This window comes from Amphiura filiformis, chromosome 5, assembly GCF_039555335.1.
Source record: "Amphiura filiformis chromosome 5, Afil_fr2py, whole genome shotgun sequence".
NCBI lineage: Eukaryota > Metazoa > Echinodermata > Ophiuroidea > Amphilepidida > Amphiuridae > Amphiura > Amphiura filiformis.
The window spans coordinates 1,786,083-1,810,381 of record NC_092632.1 but is presented as its reverse complement, the minus strand read 5'-3'; the positions used below and the strand labels follow the sequence as shown (position 1 = coordinate 1,810,381).

Genomic DNA, 24,299 nt, shown 5'->3' with positions numbered 1-24,299 from the left:
TATGCGCGCGCTTGTGCAAAGGGGACAAAGAGGACAATGTTCCCGGATGTCTGACTGAGAGAATACCGGAACTGGGAATTTCATATTAAAGGATGACACTTTCTGCATTTGATATGCATTTGATTACGGAATAAGGTCCTTTAACACAATTTGGGCCCTTCATGCATTGCATTAATATTTTGACACTAATTTTCTTTTAACAATCATGCAAGAATCGGCAAACTCCACCTTTAGGGACCATTCACAAACACTTGTTGGGGGCCTGATCAGGGCCGGATTTACCTTTTTGGGGGCCCTTCGCCAGGCCAAAATTTTGAGGTCCCCAACGCGGCACCATGAGGAAGACATGTGCACTCAAGTGGGCAAGTTTTTAGATTTTACTAGGACATTTGCGCACGAAGCGCGCGAAAAATTTAATTATAGACTATTTTAGCCCAAATCGAAGCTGAATGTTGCTACACAACAGGTCAGTGCGCGCGAAGCGTGGCAAATTTTGCAATTTTTGTACCAAATTTGGCCAAAAACATGGTGTTTTTCGGCTAAAATGGAAGATGTAACTACACAAGGCAATTTTGGGGGCCCCCAAAATTTGGGGGCCCTGGGCCCGGGCCCATCTGGCCCTATGGTAAATCCGGCCCTGGGCCTGATGCAAAAAAGGGGGGGCTGAAAATTTTTGACCCAAGGGGCTCTGAAAAAATGACCACAAATTTCTTGAGAAAATTGAGCTAAAACCTATCTGCTTTTCTATGGGGTTGACCCATAATTTTCATGTCATCAGCCCCCCCCCCCCAACAAGCCACAAGTGTTTGTGAACTGGCCCTTATAATATCTTGATAGCTCCTCCTTTTCTCGACCTATTCCTTTTTAAAGGAGTTTTTATTACCAAAACAGCTGCCGGCCGGGTCAAGTGGGGTCAATCTTACATGCGTTGTTTTCCATTTGTCAATCACATGTTGGGATTAGACTCGCTGAGTCTCATGGACGCCGTTCCTATGTCCATCAGACTCGTATTTCCCATTTTGGATGTCAATGGGAAATACACACTTAACGCTTTGCGCCGGTTAAAAACTTGAAAAAAAATCTTTAAAATTTTATCAATGTATATAAAAGTGGTACCAACCGTATTGTGCTTGCTAATTTAAGACTCGGTTGAAACAAAATTAAGGATCGAAAGCATTTTAGTGTCCAAAAAGGCAAAATTATCGTCAAAGTTCTGCCGAAATCGGCACCCTTGCGAAGGGTTCAGAATTCGAATCGGGAACGAAAATATCCGATCTTTGCGATCAAAAACACAAAATTACAACTTTAAACATACTATTGGCAAAAGACATTATTACCAAACAATACAGAATAGAAAATTTGACATCATTTTCTCAAAATATTGAAAAATTTGCTCACTAGACATCGAAAAAGTAGGCAATCCAATTCCCGTTCAAACGCGTGGGAAACTGAAAGTGCGATAATCGTGACTAGTTGGGATAGCAAAACGAAGTACTTGTGATTTGTGAATTTGCAAAATGGTTCGTCAAGATAGATCTGATAGAAGAAGTAAGAGAATGCTTTATATGTGTTCTGTAATTGGGTTGTTTGTGGGGTTGGTTGATGCATGATTAATTACAGTGCAGTGATTTGGGTAGCTCAGTCAAGTAAGCTTAAGGCAATAAGCTTAAGCTTAAAAGCCATATTATAACATTTTCAGACAAAATAGATTCGTATTTCTTTGCCATAAAATGTTAGCTTTTACTGTCAGATATATCCCCTTTTAATTTTGAGCCGAACAACCAAGGCAAAGCAAAGAAAATTGGAATTTACTACCAGCGCCAATTTCGGTCGTGTTATGTGTGCACGTGTGGCTCATGCAAACAATACGTATAACCAAATGCAGCAAATCTTTGATGAGCGCGACTACCGTGATGTTGCAAATTCAGAGCTAACAATGCATACGGCGCACAGTTCATTCATATTCATAAATTTCCACTCGGCAACAGCAGATCGCCTCGGGCTCGGCAACCAATCAGAGACAAGTGCGTGCAACGCAGTAAATACATGTACGCGATGTATACTTAAAATACGCGTTCGTCAAAGGTTTACTGCAATTGATTATAGTATTGCTGCATGGTAAGCGAGTCTATCTCGTAATTGAAATAATGGTTGTTTTGGATGATCGTCATCTCATTTCAGTTGTGCAATTTCATTTCTGCAAGGTTCTGAATTATATTGTTTTTTAGATGTGTGAAATAAGGTGGCATGTGGTTTGTGCAAATACTGCCTTTTTAAAAGCGTTTTTAATGTTATTCATTTTGCTACTTTTTAAACATGTGTCTTCAGAGTGTAGACTAATTTTATATACCAGTAGTTTGCTGGTCAAGCTTACGGTATTTTATTGATTGTGTAACTTGTACATTATTTTATGTTTTTTAGTATATTAAGGTGTGTATTATGAGTTTTATCATGCTTATTTTTCATGTATACTATTTTGTTCAGCATGTAGGCCCTAGTTGATTTTGTATTAGTGTATGTAGTTTTAAGATTCTGTACAGCGCCTTGAGGCTGTTTTTACATCGTAGGGCGCTTTATAAATCCCATGTATTAGGCAAAATAAAAAATAAACATGTTTCACGCCCCTCCCGCTTCCTTTTTGAGGTTTCCTCAATATATTTTTATTTTTGAAATTCAGTTATAACTTTTCAAAAAATATGTCTAGGAAGTTGGAATGCTTTATATAGAATTGTTAAGATACAAGAAACATTTTAGGAAGGTTTTGTGATCATAGGAGGGGTGTAACTCTCAGAACAACAAATAAAAAGGGCCTCCTTCTTTTTCCAGGCATTATTGTATACGCTAAAACAGCTCTAAGTATGGGTATTTACACCAATTTTGCGATAAAAAATAGAAAATAAAAAGCCGCCTCCTCCTCCTTTTTTTTTTTTTTTTTGGACGTGAAACATGTTTTATTTTTTACTTGGCCTTATTATTATTTTTTTTTTACTCAGGTTCAAAACGTGACATGTACACCAAATACAGCCCCCGAAATGGTCTACTTTTAAAGGTCCTCAACTCTGAAACAGTTTAGTCATAGTTAAAAATGCGATCCCCAACCCTTTGCTTACCTTTGGACGAATTTGTAATAGTCTCCATGTAGAAAAATGCCCGGTATCCATCGACTATGTGCAGGAGAGCATTAAAGAACTCTTCTGTAGCCTTCAAGGAGAGCTGTTTAGAGCATTTACAATAGAATAAGAAGAGAATGGTCAACTAAGGAGAGCTAAAAATCACTCTCATATTAGATTTAAGGAGATTCAGATTCAGATTAAATTCATTTCAAATTTGTGGCCCGTAGGCCAAATTACATGAAATATTACATTGTTTACATTAAAAGACATAAAAAACATACATAAAAAAATATACATAAAACACCATAAAATTACTCAAAGAAATTAATTGCACTTGTTGAGGCAAAATCGCACACTCACACTCATACAGCTCATACACCCCTATATCTCCACACACACCTTACAATTACATACACCCACACCCAAACGATCAGCCTTCCATATACACACATCCACACACATCCCAGATGCTCAAAAGAATTTAATTTTATAAAGCAGTAATTAATAAATAACATAACAAAATATTGCACATAAATTGGCCCAGCCAAATTATAAGGGACAAATTGAATACCGTACATCAAGATAAAAAATGCTGTCATAAAATCACAGTTAAAACACACCAGCTGAATATGAACATGATGAGATGCACTAATTAAGTACATGAGTGAGATAGGGGATTGAGCTGTTCCCATATCTTTTTGTTTTAGTTCTGGGGACCTGATACTTATTGCACTGTCTAAGGGTCATATTGTGGGTCCTCATATTGTGTGGAAACCATTCTGAGTACCTATCAGATTCGACACATTTTTGAGCAAACTGTGTACAGAGATGTAGTTTTCTATCATTCAAGGTTTGGAGTTCCAACTGATCAAGGGAATCTCTGTAGGATGAGGAATTAGCACCAAGGATAATGCGGCAAGCCCTCTTTTGGATGCGCTCTAATTGATGTGCCTGGTTGTTGGTAATACTACCATGCCAGACAGGGGCTGCATATTCACATGTTGGGCGAACATAACCAATATAAACAGAGACTAGGTCACCAGTTGGAACACCAAAGCGTTTGAGACGTGAGAGCATATACAACCTTCGACTGCTTTTTGAAACCATATTGTTAACCTGAGGCTGCCAGCCAAGATTGGACTGGACAGTCAGCCCCAGGAGCTTAGTCTCAGACACCACCTCAAGTTCAATCCCAGCAATGTGAAGACTAGGAGGGACAGGAGGTTCCCTCATGAAACAAACCTGCATCACCTTGCACTTACTCGGATTGAGCTTGAGATGATGGTCTTTTGCCCAAGCATACAAGTCCTGAACATCGGGTCCAATCTGGCTGACTTGTTTAGCAGGACGAACCTCTCCAAGGGGGAGATCATCGACATACTTAAAGCTCATAATATACATTTCATCTTGTCAAAACCAAAAGTTATTTACTGACCTGACAGTTTCGACCATCTTGGACGATGATCATCTTCAGAGTGATGTTTTTCTCCACCTTCTGTTTACCAACAGAGGGCGCACCAGCGCCCAGAAGTGGGTCGTATACGTGGCTAACTGCCAGCAGACTTATACTGCCAGCAGACAAAGGCAAGGCTACGGTGCTTATGGATACAGCTGAATATGAGGACAAAATTCATTCAATGTTATCGGATGAGCGCACATATACGAACTGTTGCCTTCTGATCCCACTCAACGCTACAAAAAAGAACTGGTAGCCATACTTACTAAGTTGAAAAAAGAAAAGAAGATTGAAAAATATCAGTATGATCTTCTGTTTCCTACGGCGGAGAATATACCGCGTATCTATGGCACGCCAAAAATACACAAACCCGGTAATAAAGTGAGACCGATAGTAGACTATACAGGGACCATAGGCTATCAAACATAGAGAGCCTTAGCGGACATTCAGTCGCCTATGGTGGGAGGAACTGAACATCATGTCACCAATTCAAAGGATTTAGCGGAAAGTTTAGCAGAAGTCATGATAGAGGAAGGAGAAATTTTAACTCGCATGACGTCGTCTCGCTTTTTACCAATACGCCTAGCGACTAATCGCTTAATGTCATCAAAGCTAGATTACAACAGGATAAGACTCTGCACAAACGGACTCTACTAGCGGTGGATGACATTATTGATCTTCTGAAGTTTGTACTTACCACCACATATTTTCTGTTTCGTGGAAAAATATACAAGCAGCGATTTGGTGCGGCTATGGGTAGCCCGGTTTCCCCAGTTGTCGCGAACTTGTATTTGGAATTTCTGGAGCAGCAAGCGATAGCCACAGCGCCTTTAGACTGTAAGCCGCGCCTCTGGAAACGTTATGTGGATGATATTTTAGAAATTGTAAAGGAAGATCAAGTTGAAAATCATACCTTATGTTGAAAAAATGACAGAAACAGCCACTCGCATTTTCAGAAAACACGGCATAGCCACTGCAGTACGTCCACACACCACTTTAAGAAAAATGTTGGTGCATCCAAAGGACAAAAGAGACCCCATGAGTACCACGGACAGCATATATGAAATTCCTTGTGCAAATTGTGATAATACTTATGTTGGTGAAACGGGGCGGCGTTTTGAAACAAGATTGAAAGAGCATAAAAAAGAAACTGAGAAAGTAGCCCATAGTAAAGGAACATTTACTCGTCAAACAAGAAAACAGTCGGCTAGCGAACAGTCCAAATCTGCTATCGCGGACCATGCCGTTCAACAAAATCATGTGATTAACTGGAAAGATGCTCAAGTACTTGAAAAGGAATGTAATTTGGGAGCCCGCCAGTATAAGAGAAGCCATCTGGATACGGAAGAGAGCACCGAACACAATGAACAGAGACGAGGGGCCCATTATCTTAGCCACGATATCGACCCACTTCTGGGCGCTGGTGCGCCCTCTGTTGGTAAACAGAAGGTGGAGAGAAAAACATCACTCTGAAGATGATCATCGTCCAAGATGGTCGAAACTGTCAGGTCAGTAAATAACTTTTGGTTTTGACAAGATGAAATGTATATTATGAGTTTCTACAAACCTAATGAACCTCTTCAAGAATATACTTAAAGCTTTTAGTCAGAGACTCCTCAGAAGGATTGTTGATCACACCAAGAAATGTGATGGGGCCCAGCTTAGTGCCCTGTGGGACACCACATGAGAGAGTTTCCCATTCTGACAGGGCAGAGTGGTACTGCACCCGTTGACGACGAGCTGTGAGGAAGTTTATAATCCACGGCAGTAACTCGCTTCTGACACCAAGCTCGTAGAGTCTCTGGATAGTTTAAGTATGGTCGATGCAATCAAATGCCTTGGAGAAGTCTGTCACAACTGGGGGAGCAGTAGAGAGTGATTGCTCTCGCTCTCCTCAAAAGACAGTCCCTGGGTATCTGCCCGGTACAAACATAGAAATGGCCACATTGCTTCAGTCCTGTTTTAAAATGAACCATATTTCTTCCGTACCGTACTCCAATGGTTCCAACTGGGTTCCAACATGGGCAGTAGCGTACGCAGGAATTTGTCAAGGGGGTGTGATGATAAAAAAATAATAGTAGCGGACATCGCGTCGTGCCAGGGGGGTGTCTGAGGGGGATGTGTAAGAAACTTTTGCAAAATGAATACCTAATTGAAGTGATTTGGTGGACCATTTGGCACTATTAGTGTGTAAAAGTTTAGTCTGAAAAAGCTAACAATTTGTGAAATGATGGTCATGAAGCCTTTCGTGAACAAATTTATTCCCTAAATTGTAGGCCTATAAATATTGTGTTAAACACAAATTGGTAAATGTCGAAAGCAGAAGCGGAAATGACCACTTTTTTTATCTACTATGCAGGGGGGATGTCCCCCTCAGAAGTAAGAAACTTTTTCAAAATTAATACCTAATTGAAGGGATTTGGTGGACCATTTTGGCACTAGGCCTATTAGTGTGTAAAATTCCAGTCTGGAAAGCTGAAAATTTGTGAAATGATGGTGCATGAAGCCTTTCGTGAACAAGTTTTCTCTTAATTGTAGGCTTTGGTAAATGTCGAAAGCAGAAGCGAAAATGGCCACTTGTTTATCCACTATGCAGGGGGGTGTCTGGGGATGTCCCCCATCAGAAGTAAGAAACTTTTTCAAAATGAAGACCTAATTGAAGCAATTTGGTAAATAATTTTGGCACTATTAGTGTGTAAAATTTTAGTTTCAAAAAGCTGAAAACTTGTGAAATGACCAGTGGTGGCGCCAGGAATTTTTTTTTTTTTCGGGGGCAAAGTGAATTTTAGAGGTTGGGGCAAAATTGATAAAGTTTGAACAAAATTGCCACAAAAAGTGAGAATTTACATGATTTTTGGGATTTTGCCTCAAAAGTGGGGGGGCAAGAAAAATATTTGGGGGGGCAATGCGCTTGAAGCGCCGCCACTGGAAATGACGGTCTATGAAGCCTTTCGTGAACAAAGTTTTCCCTCAGAAATTTTGCAAAATGAAGGCCCAATTGAAGCCATTTCGTACATAATTTTTACATTATTTCAATGCAAAATACTGTCTACATGTAAATATGTTTTATTTTATTCTTTTGAAAAGCGATTAGATGTAGATTACAAAGTAAAAGCATCTGAAGTACATAAGTTGCGTAGGCCTACTTGCACCATGTTTTGACAGAAAAAATTGCAAACAGCTTTCAGCTGATAACATGGCGCAATACGGTGTATGTAAGAGATGCAGTTTTGTAAGTGTGGGGGTGGGTTGACAATTTTTATGTTGCTGGGGTAGGGGTGTGGTGTGTGATGATGCAGGGAAGTGCGGCTAGGGCTTCCCTGGATGATGTGTGTGTGTGGGGGGGTGTTGGTGTAACCATGTATATCTGAGACGAATAAACCTTTACGTATGTACGTTGCCAGGGGTGTGTTGATGTGAGGGGGTGTTGACATGTATCAATAATTAACACATTAACATATGTTGCCGATCAATACCTGGTATAGGGGTGAGATAATTTGTGTGGGGGTTGTTAAGGCATGTATAGGCCAATGATATTATTGTGATAATATGTCCCCTATGCCTTGCTCATCTCCCAACGCTCCTCTTCCCCCATCTCTCTCTCTCCCTCCCTATCCCTCCCCTCTCTTTCTTTTCCTTTTCTTTTCCCTCATTTTATTTTTTGACAGACCCAAGGATAGTGTTTCACACCCGTAACACCCCCCTGCGTACACCAATGAACGTGGGCGTCACGATGATAGTCTCCTACACAACCAGATTGTGTCGGTCTGACGCTCGTCAATCCTAACAAACCCGTGATAGAAAAATACAGTCTGGCCTGAGACTAATTTTATACACATGCGATGATGTATCAGTCAATCGTAAGCCTTGTTCATGTCCGTTTAGCTGCACTGCTCATGCGTCATGCCATGGTTATTTATTCTGTTAATGTTGAAATTTGGATGAAAGTTATTTTGATGAGTCAACTGTATCTTTTGTTCATGTGACAAGCCATAGAGAAGAGAATTGCAGTTATCTAAGTGAAAAGTTATGAATGAATGTACGATTTGCCTAGTTCAGGACGAGTAAGATATCATCAAATTCTTCCAATGTTACGAATGTGAAAAAATGCAGAACAAATGACATTCGAGACATGAGGTTTGAGTGACATAATCACTCAAATACCCTGTAATCTATGTTCATTTTCTTTGCCTGCTTTTGCTTTTGTGTTTATTTGAAGGTGGTGGTCACAAAAGAGGCAAAGGTCGTGATGATCATCACTATCACCATGGAGGTCAAAAAACATCCAAGACTACCAAACCACCTGTGAATGAGAACTCACCAGTAATTGCTGTATTCAGGTAACAATATATCTTATTCCAGGGCTTCCTAAACTGGTGGTAAAAAGGAAAAAATGGTTGTAAAGAAAGGAGACTTTCTAGAGGAAAGTTCTTTTACAACCAGAATCCGCAAGACTTCCAAGAACGGGAATGGAGCAGCTTGTTGAACTGTCTAGGCGGTCAAAATATGAAAGAATCAATACTTCCAACCGACTTAAGGTGGTACTACACCCCTGATAAATTTTGTAGTTAATTTTGCATTTTTCTTAAAAAATAACTACACACTGGTAACAAAAGTTATGTATATAGGGGCAAGGAATCCAATTACTTCACTGCAATTTCAGTGATTCAAGACAAGTGGTTCATTATGTGATGCGATCAAGCAAAATCAGTTGGAACTAGGAAATATTAAATTTTCAGTTTCTTATAAGATAGTAAAAAGCATTTACAGCGCTGCATTTTGCAGAAAACCCCATTGAAATTGAACAATCAGTTCCAAAGATATATTTTGCAATTAAAGAGTTTCCAAAACAACAGGAAAGGAAAGGAAATATGTAGCATGTAGTCCCTTGAACTATGATATTTATTGCATATTTGGTCATGTGATGAAGATGTAGGGAACTTTGGCAAGATTCAAATTCCTACAGAGTCAGCACTGCCATTTTGAATGCCACAATGGAGGGTAAAACAGGATGCCTTATGGTTAATTTTGCACCTTCAAATATACAAACCATCTCAAAAGTTAGGTTTTCATAGTAGGAAACTTTCTTTCCCGAAGGCACTTATTTGTCAACAATGTCTAGAAAAGTTGCTTTTTGCCTTGTAAAAGTACGTAATTTCCGTTGCTATTCCTTTTCCGATCGGCACCAGATGAATCGACCTTCCTTTGATGCAGTATTAACCAATCAAGGCTTTACGCGCTTTGGGTCGATAGGGAGTTTGATTAACAGTGACATCAGATGCAAAATAGTCTTTTTAATTCTGTCTTTAATTATAGTTACGTCCCTGCAAATGTTTAAATAAGAGTCTCATCATATCAGGAGAGATAATATCAGTGTCAAATATCGCCTGATTTTGGCACAACCATTCTAGTTTTCATTGAGAATAGCAAATCTCTTTTTTACTGCAAATCTTTTTTTTCATAGCCCATCCACTTGACTTTATGGACAGGCAATTATAAAAATGAATGATCCAAAAAGGTATCTTGATCATCTGTAGTAAGGTTGGTTGTCCAATTTACAAAAACAAATATATAAAAATCCCAATATAAAGCAGTAATAACACATTATAACTAACCAAATGTGACTCTATTTTCAAGTTACTTACAAAATGGGACTGCTGTCACATGTATGTTTGTGTGATGTCTTGCTATACTGCCCCCAGTAGGCCTGCTGTATGTTTTTGCGGTCATTTCAGCATTTATATATCACGAGGGCAGCATATACAGTAAGCCAAAAAATTAAGGTACCAGTTGTGTTCACCCCTGCATATCCTAAATAAAGACAAATATGTCAAAATTAAAACAAGCAGCCAATACCTGTACTCTGTAGCTCTAATTTAAGACCTTACTTGTTGAAATTGGTTGAGAATTAAAGAAACAGTGATCTAAAACCTAATGAAAAAACGAAATCAAAAGTTGCACTTTTGTGTTCTAATCAATGAAAGCACGACGCAAGTTTTAACGTGCTAATCAATGGAAGCACGGTGCCAGTTTTCTTGTTCACGAACGTTTTATGTACAAATCAATAGGGCATGCGACAAAGCAAACTGCAACTTTTAAATTGGCATCTTCCTTGGGTTTTTGGATAGTCATGTCTTTATTTTTTGCACAATGTCAACGAATGAGGTCTTAAATTCGAGCTAAAAGATGCAGTTATTGGCTGCTGGTTCCAATTATGACATATCTGTCTTTGTTTAGGATATACAGGGATGGACATAACTGGTACCTTAATTTTTTGGCTTACTGTATTAACATATTTAATCTTCAGTAGAAAGCAACTTGCTTTGCTGTTATTAAAAAGATGTGTGCTGTCTTCAGTAGATAGCATTTCACTGTTATATACATACTAATGATGCTAATATATAATGCTATCTTCAGTAGAAAGCATCTTGCTGTTGAAAGATACATGCTGTCTTCAGTAGATAGCATTTCACTGTTTATACATGCTAATGATGCTAATATAATGCTATCTTCAGTAGAAAGCAAGTTGCTGTTGAAAGATGTGCTGTCTTTAGTAGATAGCATGTCACTGTTTATACATATGCTAATGATGCTAATATAATGCTATCTTCAGTAGAAAGCAACTTGCTGTTGAAAGATGTGCTGTCTTCAGTAGATAGCATTTCACTGTTTATACATGCTAATGATGCTAATATAATGCTATCTTCAGTAGAAAGCAAGTTGCTGTTGAAAGATGTGCTGTCTTTAGTAGATAGCATGTCACTGTTTATACGTGCTAATGATGCTAATATACTGCTATCTTCAGTAGAAAGCAACTTGCTGTTGAAAGATGTGCTGTCTTTAGTAGATAGCATGTCACTGTTTATACATGCTGATGATGCTAATAATATAATGCTATCTTCAGTAGAAAGCAACTTGCTGTTGAAAGATGTGCTGTCTTTAGTAGATAGCATTTCACTGTTTATACATGCTCATGATGCTAAAAAAACTGCTATATTCAGTAGAAAGCAACTTGCTGTTGAAAGATGTGCTGTCTTTAGTAGATAGCATTTCACTGTTTATACATGCTAATGATGCTAATAATATAATGCTATCTTCAGTAGAAAGCAACTTGCTGTTGAAAGATGTGCTGTCTTTAGTAGATAGCATGTCACTGTTTATACGTGCTATTGATGTGCTGTCTTTAGTAGATAGCATTTCACTGTTTATACATGCTAATGATGCTGCTATCTTCAGTAGAAAGCAACTTGCTGTTGAAAGATGTGTTGTCTTTAGTACATGTAGATAGCATTTTTATGTTTATACATGCTAATGATGCTAATATAATGCTATCTTCAGTAAAAAGCAACTTGCTGTTGAAAGATACATGCTGTCTTCAGTAGATAGCATTTCACTGTTTATACATGCTAATGATGCTAATATAATGCTATCTTCAGTAGAAAGCAACTTGCTGTTGAAAGATGTGCTGTCTAACAGTAGATAGCATTTCACTGTTTATACATGCTAATGATGCTAATATAATGCTATCCTCAGTAGAAAGCAACGTGCTGTTGAAAGATACATGCTGTCTTCAGTAGATAGCATTTCACTGAGCATGTATGCTAATGATGCTAATATAATGCTATATTTAGTAGAAAGCAACTTGCTGCTGATAGCATTTCACTGTTTATACGTATGCTAATGATGCTAATATAATGCTATTTTCAGTAGAAAGCAACTTGCTGTTGATAGATGTGTTGTCTTCAGTAGATAGCATTTCACTGTTTATACATGCTAATGATGCTAATACATGTATAATGATATCTTCAGTAGAAAGCAACTTGCTGTTGAACATATCAAATCCTTTTATTGAAAATGTCAACAAAAGTTATTTAGCAAAATGCATATACAATGTATAGTGATACTCATAACCTTGAGGGCACGAGATTTCAGTGCAGCTCACAGTGAGGAGCTCATATTACATCAATGGACCTATGTCTGCAGTCATACCACAACGATCTGTTTCCACATACAACGCATGCGCGTTGCAAATGCCTGTGTTGGAGACTAGTCACTAAGATTTCAGCAAGCGGCTTTAGTTGTCTGGTGGTTTCATCAAAACTTTTACTATTTTTAGCAAGGCGACCCTGATATTTGACCTATCATGCTATATTTGGCATTGTTAGTTTCAGAAATGATTCAGGAATTCCCATGAGCCTGGTGAGGTGGAATTGATGGCGCTAGACCACATACGGATAGAAGAAAGAGTCAACTTTTGTCCCAAAAAGTGCACTCACACAGTAAACTCACTGAAAAGAAGTAAAAAACTTGGCACTTAAAAATTTCACGCGACTTAACAAAATAACCTTTGGACTAATAAATAGTCTAGCAGCATGGAGAATATTCTCAGCTCCATTTTGATACCTGGTGAGGCCTATACATTCCAAAATGTTCATGCTGTGTTGAATTATACAAAAAATGACCCCATTTTGGCAACTTTTGTGGATGAATTGCAATGGGACATTTCGTGCTGGAGAGTTCTTGTCTAAAGGTTGACAAGGGATTTGATATGATATGTGCTGTCTTCAGTAGATAGCATTTCACTGTTTATACATGCTAATGATGCTAATATAATGCTATCTTCAGTAGAAAGCAAGTTGCTGTTGAAAGATACATGCTGTCTTCAGTAGATGGCATTTCACTGAACACGTATGCTAATGATGCTAATGTAATGCTATATTCAGTAGAAAGCAACTTGCTGCTGATAGCATTTCACTGTTTATACGTATGCTAATGATGCTAATATAATGCTATCTTCAGTAGAAAGCAATTTGCTGTTGATAGATGTGTTGTCTTCAGTAGATAGCATTTCACTGTTTATACATGCTAATGATGTTAGTTTAATGCTATCTTCAGTAGAAAGCATCATGCTGTTGAAAGATGTGCTGTCTTCAGTAGATAGCATTTCACTGTTATACATGCTAATGTTGGAAACCTTGCGCATCTGTCAACATTGCTATAGTAGCTCCTAGTCTGTGTAAAGGAAAAGTAAATATTGCATGGGCACGGAGTGCAATAGTCCTTTTGCAGCTGGCCGCTAAAAATAGCAGAAATAATCAATAGTAGTTGGCCAATCAAATGACAAGAAACTTTGTATGAGTTATATAAAGTAATTTGTTGACCCTAACGCCCAGGCCTATTTTGGAGAGGGGAAAGAAGGAAGAAAGAAAGAAGAAGAGAAAAGTTATTTTCTTGGGTGCGGTTTTGAACCAGGGACACCTTTGGTGCCAGACACGCGCATAGACATACCTTGCCACGGGGGTCTACCTTGGCTGGTCAAGCTTTGCGTGCCCACATGACTTTTCAGATCATGTAGGATACCTGTGCTTACAGATGCTTTGTGAATTGATGTTTTTTATGTTTGGTATGGTTAGGGTTGATGGGTTATATTCAAAACTAACTAACTGATATATTATGTGCTTTCTTTAGTAGATCATCTATAGCAAGTTCCAAAATGCAAATTCTGATAGAACATTTTTTTGCCAATTTAATGTCGTAGATTAATTAAGGGTCCCTTGCAAATTTGAAAGTGCTTGCAAAAACATAGATAGAATGCTCATATTATTAGTTTCACTGCTGCAAAATTTAATAGATGCAATATATGATGCGGTACAATCTATTATAATATAGAGTGCATTCAATATCTATTGTTACTTGCACTTAGCCGCATAGATCATGTTTTCAGCACGTCATGCACAAGTTGCTGTATTTAAAGGGGCATTAGTAGATTTTATGGGACTAGTTTGATTAGAATGTTATCATTTTGAGTGACATGTAGCACATCCCCTAATTTAAAACAAAAGGTTTAGATAAGTGGCAAAAAACAACCAATTTTTTTAAGGAAACAATAATTCAGGTTAAAATGATCCAGAGCCAGGTATTTAGCCATACCACTCAGATTTGATAATGTATATTGGTCTATGACGGAGATGGGCTATTTTTATGCGAAGAATCTGTTAATAAATGCTAGAAATTTAATGTTGCAGACTATACATTGTAGTTATTGAACGATTCCAAAGAAAAGGGCTGGACATAAGATTTTACAATAATTGTGAGCATAGTTTGGGTATGTAAGAGCTCTAGACAACAGAATTGCATGCAATTTATGGACATGACTTTCTTCTCTCTTATCTCTCTATTTTTTTATTATTATTATTAAATTAAAACATACTTCATGAGAAATAGTATTTAAGTATATACAATTACAAATCACTGAATGTCCCTTGAATTTAAATTGTAATAATGTGTTTTAATCATCCACTGAGTTGTTATTTTGTACTTTGAGCATTATCATGATGCAGATACCCAGAACCAATAAGACTTAATTTGTTACACTCCACTGATCCATTTGTCACCAAGCTCTTCCTGACCAAAAACCATCAGTTCCTATGGCGATTGTATATGGTTGCTAAGCAGGATATAAACCCAGAATGGCTTTAATTGGCATTTCAATCATTTATCGTTGCCTTTCTGATGGATCTTAGGCTTCATAAATGAAAGGTTGATTGAGTTCTCTGTGTCATGCAATATGTATTGTAATTATCCAGTTAACCATAAAATAGAGGAAAGTATTTTGTATTTAAAAATACCTCAACATCCTTATAGAGATATCATATGCCTGCTTTAAATAAAATTTGTCCAAACAGTGGGTATACTGATCACTAAATCACATCACAAAGCCAATACTGATGCTTTTCATTACCACTCCATCCAACACTTCCCAAATAAATGGTCTGAGCTTCCTCACCACATTACATATACTTTGATACAGTGTAGATTTGGGGAGGGCCGTAATCTTTGGATTGTATCCATTATCATGCATGAATAAGTGCAATATATCGGCTCTACATTGGTGGTTCTAGCCAAAAAGTTCTTAGGTTGACCAAATTAAATTAACCCTAACCCACCTGTATACTACAAAATACTACTTGATATATGTACTGTTCGTGCGTGCATCCCACGATGACGCAATCGCCCTAAGTGATATATAGGCACGGTTTCGCTGGCCAGCGAAGCCCAAGACCCGTGGCAAAGTGTCGCCAACCCAGTGCCTGGCATGCGAGGGGTCTCGGGTTCGAATCCCACCCAGAGCAAACAACTTCTTTCTTTCTTTTCTCTCTTTATTCTTTCCTTCTTTCCCTTCCCTTCCCGTCGCCAAAAAGCCCTTAGGCGGTTAGGGTTAATCACAATTTAAACATTTCCCTGTTGTATTTGGAGCTTCATGCTTTATTATAGTGCTGGTTTTAATATTTTATGTGTTATTGTATTGACAAATTTCATGTGTATCAACGTGTAATAGTGCAATGATCAGTTTGCAAGGGTGGGGTCCACTATTCTGTCAGTGCTTGCCACTTTTGCTGGGCCTGACAGCCAAATAAATTTGATATAAAGTATACAGGTCTGTGCCTACTATACTAAAGCATTGTATTTCATTGCAAATCTAGCATTAATACTTGTTGGTATTACTATTATTATGAATGTGTGTACATGTACATGAAAGTGGAAAATTGACTTTGAACATTTTGACTAGATTTTTGTGAGTTTAAAATCAATTAATTCATCTTTGATTTCCATAATATGCATATTTAAAAAAAAATTTAATTACACTTTATCACTGGCACAGTATTTCAACAATATTAAATCAAAATTTACACAACCTAAAAGGAACAAAATGTTTTAAAAAGTCCAGCGAATGGCTGGAGCGAACAGGTGCTGTGCACTTCTAAGACCGCCCCACCAACTCCAAAAAGAAGATGAGGGGAAAATAAATTAGAGGGGGGGGGGGGTGCAGGTTAAGTTAAGTCTGCCTGCAATTTGGACAATTACAAATAATAAATAACACAACATCAAAATCATTTAGAGACAGCAAACACATTAATATTGTGAAGGTAAAAGCTAAAAAGCTAACACCCACCACACCCACACCCCCCCACACATAACACACACAAACAAACATTGATTTGCCATTGATATTGTATTGGCTACATTGAGGGCCTGACACCCCTTTACCCCATCGAACTGCAGATTTTGGTAGCATGTGAAACCTCATACTTTTATAATAACCCCAGTGAAATTGTTGGCCTGGAATATTTTTCGTTCAGGTGGTATGAACAACAATAAGTGGTGGTTACTACCACGGAAACCGTGTACTGTTTCATGGGCCACTGTGATACACAATTAGCTTCTAGAATCCAAACCCCTGGCTCACTCAAAACTTAGATTAGCCTTAATGCCCCAGTTGCTTTTTGACGAGGGGGAAAAGAAGGAAGGAAGAAAGAAGGAAGAAGAAGAGAAAACTTTTTCGGGTGCGGTTTTGAACCCCTGACCCCTTGGGTGCCACGCCCGTGCACAGGCATACCTTGCAACAGGGGTGTAGCTTGACCGGCCAAGCTTTCCGTCGCCATATGACTCAGACTGTACACATGATGATGCAATCGCATCACATGGGATACCTACCTATGCTTTCTGAATTGAGGTTTTTTGATGTTTGGTACGGTTAGGGTTAAGCATGTTTGGGTGATGGGCCTCAATATGAGGTTGAAAACATCTTGGTGTTACAATCGCATCACCGGCCTCTAACTTTCCTTTTCTTTTTTCTTTCTTCTGACAGGACTTTCCAGACTGAATTAGATAGTGTTCATGACAAGTATGAGAGACTCGTCAAACTGAGTCGTGATGTGACCATTGACAGCAAACGAGTCATCTTTTTGCTGCATAGAATCTCAAAGTAAGTGTTTCCTATACCTCTTTCAACTTACAATCCACAATACAAATGTCATTACATGCAATCCTATTAACCCCTGACAGAGACAAGGAAACACATGGAAATACATTTTACATCCTCCCGATTGCTGGTCAACAAATGCAATGACCAAAATCTGCAATCTCCGTGACCTAGCCCGCATGAAAGGGTAGCTCTAATTGGCCGAAAAAAGATGCCAAACCCGCTGCCTTGGAAACTCATGGGAAAATACGATCTGACATAACACGACCGGGAAATGTCTCTGCTTGGGGTCAAATGGGTTGTCTAACTGTTTCACGGGTTAGAAAACTTTATTTCCCTGCTATGTATCCCCTCCCCCTTTTGCAGTGTTGTTATGGACATGTGGTCGTCATGGTCTTTCGTAAACACAAAGACACACAGCGCACTATCGCGTAATGCGGTGGCATGCACTGCTGACGTGATTTGTGAGACCCGCACAATTGAACTATCGGTCCTCATGAATATGCAAGAATTCTCAGCATACAAAGCATGGGAACTTTGCCTGTTGGTGAATTGTCTGTATATTTGTTCGTCTATCGTTGGACATCTACTCAGTTAAATTTTAACCGATTTAAATGATTCCATCCCTTGATTTCAGTGATGAGAAGAAGCAATCTGTGTTGGAGGAAGCTGACAGCAAGATAGCCAATGTGAAGCAGAGACTGTGTCAGATTACGCAGGAGCTACAGGGTGAGGATCCTTACAGATACCTGAGAGCAATCTCCCCTGGTGTACAAGAATTCATTGAGGCGCTACTGTTTTATCATTACATCAAAAATAACAAGTTATTGGGCCACAAAGAACTGGAACAACAGTTATCTTTTGAGGTAACCAAGGAATCAGAAGGGTCAAAGGTCAACCAAGCTAGAGATGCAGGGATGAAACAACAAAAAGGATCAGATGTGAAAGTGAGTATGTTTTATGATGTGCTGACTGAGGGGCAGCTGAAAACATTTGTTTTTTCAGGTTCACATTTTGCATCTTTCAATCAAATTATGTTGCCTATGATAACAATTATTTTAGCAAAAAACAAATGCTGTCCAAATTATTGCCTGGTTCCCTGCCCACACCGAACTAGTGCATAAATAACAATATACTAAGGCTGCTAAGAATATGCAATTGCATTATTTGCAGGTCAGATTGGGTAATTTGGACAGTCCCTTGACCTAGAGCCAAGTGCTGCATTCAGTCGTGATTGATTTAAAAAATATTAAAAATTGGAAAAAAATCACCAAAAAATTACAATCATAGTCACTTAAGAATCTATTTTAGAAGTGTGTACAAAACCAATTTGATTTTCCCCAAAATTTTAAAAATAAACCATGAGTGATTTCAGCACATGGCTTTAGGTCCAGGGACTTTCCAAATCCACAAAAAAAAAAAAGAAATTAAAATTTGTAACAATTTTTAAATAGATTTTGCATTTATGGAAAATTAAGGTGGATATTCTTAGCAGGCCTACAATATACGACCACTTAGCATATTATATTGGGGTTTTAACATTGAATTATACATAGATCAATCAACATAGACTAGAGGCATTCAAAGTAGACAGGAAATATGTTATTGAAATCTCATTATATTAATTTGTGGATGAACATGTTCTGACACGTTCTGGAATGAGGGTGGGTGATGTTGTAAATTTTATTCCCAAAAATATGAATTATTTTTAAAATCCACTCATTAATCTAAACCCAACTTATTGTTGGTAGAGTAGGATGAGTTTTGTTCTGGTGCTGTATGGTTTGCCCAGATAAAGGGTTTACAAGTTCTAAGTTCCCAATAATATTGATTTTAATAAATCCAAATTGTGTTTATGAAATTAAAAAAAATATAAAACATATCGGTAGCCTATTGGTTTTGCACACCTGGTCTAATTTACAATGTGACCCATTGTTGCATTTGGTCACAATGGCTCATTAATTTCAAATCATCTTTATTACCAAAGAAGAACACATACCAAACCCCAAAACAATTGAGATCCATATGGATCTCAGGCAAGAGAAAACACAAAACAGTAAATATAAAAAACAGTTTGGAAATACATCATTGCGGGAACAAAAGATATACAGTAAATGACTTCTTGGGTCCAAGCTTGAATTAAGGATTAATACAATGACACGAGGCCGATTAAGAAAAGATGTAGTTTTTTGAAAGTTGTACTTTGTCCCGTTCAAGTCTCACAAAGCATGCAGTCTGATACAGAATGTAATCTAAATTCTGTATATTTTGTGAGAGTACTAATTAAATAACATATCATTTGCATATTTTGGCAATGTTGTAGGAAGTTTTTTTTATACTTGTTGTAATAATTAACTCTAAAACTTTTAAACCCAGAAACCAGAAGAGGACACATCAGAAGAAACAGCTACAGAAACCAAAACAGAAGCAGAAAACGAATCATCTACAGAGCCAAAAAGTTGCGTTACAGGCGGTGGTGATGAAGCGCCCCCAGAGACACTCAAAATAGACATGCACATTCCACCCAACGAGTATATGCTTGGCATGGCAGATTTCACGGGGGAGCTCATGCGCATGTGCATCAACAGTGTCGGCAGCGGAGATCGAGAAACACCTTTCCAGCTGGTGTCTTTCATGCGCGAGATTTACGACGGATTCCAACTCCTGGGAAACACGCCTAATCGTGAGGTTGTCCGTAAGTTGTACACGATGCGTCAGAGTTTGAAGAAGGTTGAAAACACTTGTTATACATTGCATGTGAGAGGTTCAGAGATTCCAGAACATATGTTGTTAGATGCGATTGCATCAGTTGAGAAAGGAGAGAGAGGGTTTGCTGGTGATGACGGTGGTGAGGAGTAGGAGGCCACTATGTCAACTTGCTCACAGTTCATGTGCACATTTTTCTCTATATAGCCCGTCATGCATTATTCTAGGGGGCGCTGTCACCAGCTAAACATTTGTAGTAAATGTTTGAATATCTTTCTCAGTCTTGCACAATTGTCATGTTTTAAAATCTGTGCATTTAGATGAGAATGTGCACAGCAACATGACCCAATAGAATATTGCATGGTGGTATACCTGGAAAAATGGTATAATTCAGCTGTTGTAGTGATAGCAGGGTAATGAAAATGCCATGTTCTTTAAGATGCAGAACTTAACTAGTTTTTTAACCTTGCATTTAACAAGAACAAGTCTTACTTATCCATTTTCACACAAATCACCTGCTGAAATTGAAAGTCATCAGAGTTTAAGAACTTCAGATCAAGAAAGGATCAACTATACAACTTGCATGAGCAAGGGAGCAGGGAACAATGTTTCTAGAAAGAAACAAAGGTTTTGTCTAAAGATCTCAAAGTTATCATCTACGTTAGTTTACTTTAAGGTCAAATACCTGAATATATGTAGCATCCAAGGAAATGCTTAGAAAAAATAACAAGATTTTATGGGATGACCTCTAGTATAGACAAATCCAACGAGCCAAGTGATGGTCAGAATTCATTTGACCATTACTGGGACCCATCCCCAGCAAATTGGTATTGTGTCTGCCTAAGTGGGTGGACAAAACTGATTTAAGGAACAATTTTATATTGTATTGCGTTGTAAGATTTTGGCTTTCTTTTGTGTAACAGGAGTGATGGAAATGCATGCAGTTTCAAATTCACACCAAACCTGCATTATTTCACATTTCATTTGAGATGAGGTTTAGTAATGTCTCCCATTGAGGTGTAGGAATGCATGAAATTGGATTCGTCTATAGATTATACTGTGGAAGAAACATTGCAAGTTTGGTTGGGAAATTTGGTGGTTTGAACATTCACCTTATTCAGATTTTGCTGAAAGGATCCAAAGATTAGTGATGATTTCATGATAATGAGATTGCAGTAAATGCAATGCTGACACATTGGTGTAGAGCATTACAGAAGCATTCCACATTCATTTTGGTAACCTGTATTTTTATGTCAGTGTTATCATGTGAGGGGCTCATTAACTCCAAACTATGATTCAGTAGCTCTGTTGTGCAGACATCAAAAATATATATGTTAATTTTATTCCCTATTTTTGGTAAAGGTCCAATGCTCTTAAAACACTTCCTGCTTACAGCCCATAAATGGGAATCTTACCAAATTTTTCGCAAGAGTGCAAGTGGATGCTTGCAACCTTTGACAAACTTTTAACCTTGCAATTCTTTGATGAACATTTAAATCTGGTGTGGTTGCTGGTAATATCCAGGATTCTATATTTCAGATAAGTTGCACTGTTTTAATTCTACTCAAGCGCAATCATGTTTATTGTATACATATAAATCCTCAGAAGATGAGATGACCAAAAGCTCAAAGCAGTCAAACTATTGATTTTCACCCATTGAAACATCCGATGAGTTCAGGGCTGTTTAATACCCTGTGATATTACCCACAATGCACTTTGTTCTGAATGATCGAAGTAGCTTATTAAGTAGCTTCCTCAGGGTTGTTCCAATGACAATTTTGTAAAATATGCGAGTCTATCACATGGGTAGCTTTTGAATCGGCCCGATTTTGGCCTGAGCTGATCTGAATCAGAATTGGTAACAATATTTCAATTTGCTGATTTGTTGACCAATTAATATTCAATTATGTCAATGTAATTTACTTTTGTGTGAGTACTCAACCTGATATTGTAATATTTTTATTATAAATTAAAATTGTATTGTAAGCTACTTGTGGAAACAATCTTGCAGAAAACTGTATATTTAGCAAAGAGCAGTATATGAACAAAATGGTGAATATTTCATCAATGGGCTATTCCAGTTGACCTTAATCTTGCACACACGGAGTGTGCATTTCAAATGGGGTTACCTAAATGCATGACTCCATCAGAAATCTACACCCCCTTTGTGGGAGATTAAGGTCATGTCTTCTATATGTGGTGTATGGATTTCAACTGGAATAGCCCAATATTAAGCTATTTTGAAATAATCCCAAAAGCCTTTGCAGTTCAACCCTACATATGTCACGTTGATTCGCACATTGTTACTGCGATATCCACATTGGCAGGTGGGAAGAGACCATACAGATAATGCTAAATTTGGTACCTGGCAGATGAGCAGGTAATTTTGATATTTTACCTGCACATGATCAGTTTATCTATCACTGGCATACGTGTAGGTGTGTGTTAAAGGCATGGAGTCATCTCATGTCAACACTCACAATGTAAGACATTTTTACCAATATTTTGATAGAATATGTAAGTTGTGAGTACAAAATTGCCCCTGCTACTGCATTTGACTCCAAACTGTTTTCTTTATATATTTTTTATGCCTCCATCGCGAGACGTACTGTTTGTGATGCTTCCGTACCTCCGGATCTTGTGAATGGATAGGCAGATTGACTTCAGATTTTCAGGATAGGTGTGCCATGGTCAGAAACTCTGGCTCCTTTTTTTTGGGTGGTGTTCAAGGTCATATTACTGAGGTCAAAGGTGGGTCCACCTGTGGCTATGCGTCTGGGTACAGCAATGATGCTGGAACTAGGCTCCTTTTCTTGATATTTGCCTGAGACACTCTTTCTTCATTAAGTCATAAGTTAATGATCATATAGTAATGTAGTAAAGTAAAAACAAAAATAAACAAATACTTTTGTGTACCCATTATTAAGCTTAGTTTTGATAATAAATTTTCTTGGTGAAAATGTAAAAGAACATTGATTATTGATTCTAGTTTCAGAAATTAACTTCTTGTGAATTTGTAAACTCAATTCTACCGTTACTTAACCTATACACACAGCAGCTACCCTGGTCCTCACTTACACCATAATTCTAAGATTGTTATAAACAATAAAGCCGTAATGTGTGATTTGCATGAAAAATAGATTCCTATTTAAATGTTAGTTTTTACTGATCACATTGTCCCATCTATTTTGGAGCCATACAAATGAGGTAAAATGGAGGAAATTGCTATTTCATTCCAGCACCTACAATGCGCGTATTAGCTTGCAGATCGTATTATTATCATGAATATTGGTGTAGCTTAACACAGCTAGGACGAACAAACGTAAGACAAATAGCGATATGCACACAGTTTATACGTCACTGATTCAATGATTCAATAATACACTTGCACGCGATGTTTTTAGCTATCACTCGATCGGTGAACTCTGAATAAAACCTGAGATATCCGGTTGTAATATAAAACTTAAATTTTCCTTGCCCATCCAAATCAGTAGAAAAACAAAAACCCAAATTCTAGCCTGATTAAAATTGATTCTAACTCGGGAAAAACCTAGCCCTAATTTCTGATCCTAATCAATTCATAAGTCTACCCATAAACTTATTTTAATACTTTGCTTAAAACCTAATCTTAACCCTCATGTTGCTGCCATAATTTATAGTAACTTACTCAAGCCAACAACCTTAGCTCTGCGGACTTAAAAACACCACATTATGCTATGATATAAGCTCATTAGCCCATTTGTGTCATTTCATTAATTCATTTGTTCGTTCGTTTGTTCGTTTATTCATTCATTCATTCATTCATTCATTCATTCATTCATTCATTTTTTAAATCCATATCCTATAAATTCATTTCCTCGCCCATTCAGTTCCTTTATTTAGAAATAATTTAATACTTTCACAGACTTTCCTTCCCATAAGTATTTGTCCCAATCACCTAGAAATACCACAGATTGAGTGAAGGAGCTGTCCCTTGCCCTATATAATTTGCAATACAATTAGGAAATAATTTAAAATAATGTTTAAATTCACTTTATTTACCTTCATTCTGAGAAAGGCTTACACGTGTAAGCAAATGCTGGTGTGAAGCATGAACCCAATTTGAATTACATTGCCATGGCAACATATGAACGCTTTCTACTTTCTGCTGGATATAATGGAATGGCTATTGACGTAGAGTGAGCATTGATGCGATCAGTTCATATTGGAAAGAAATTAGTTTTATTGGATATCGCTAGGGGCATTTTAAATTCAGGTATTC

General features: G+C 37.8%; 1 protein-coding gene across 1 annotated transcript; it reads left to right on the top strand.

The window, feature by feature from the left end:
- Window positions 1–898: 898 nt before the first annotated feature.
- Window positions 899–23,012, top strand: LOC140152457 (translin-associated protein X-like). The gene is made up of 6 exons (XM_072174774.1): window positions 899–960; window positions 1,481–1,548; window positions 8,789–8,909; window positions 17,219–17,335; window positions 17,970–18,279; window positions 19,709–23,012. Exons 2-6 carry the CDS (start codon window positions 1,518–1,520, stop codon window positions 20,189–20,191), a joined length of 1,062 nt encoding a protein of 353 aa, XP_072030875.1. The 5' UTR covers window positions 899–960; window positions 1,481–1,517; the 3' UTR covers window positions 20,192–23,012.
- The last annotated feature ends 1,287 nt before the right edge of the window (window positions 23,013–24,299 follow it).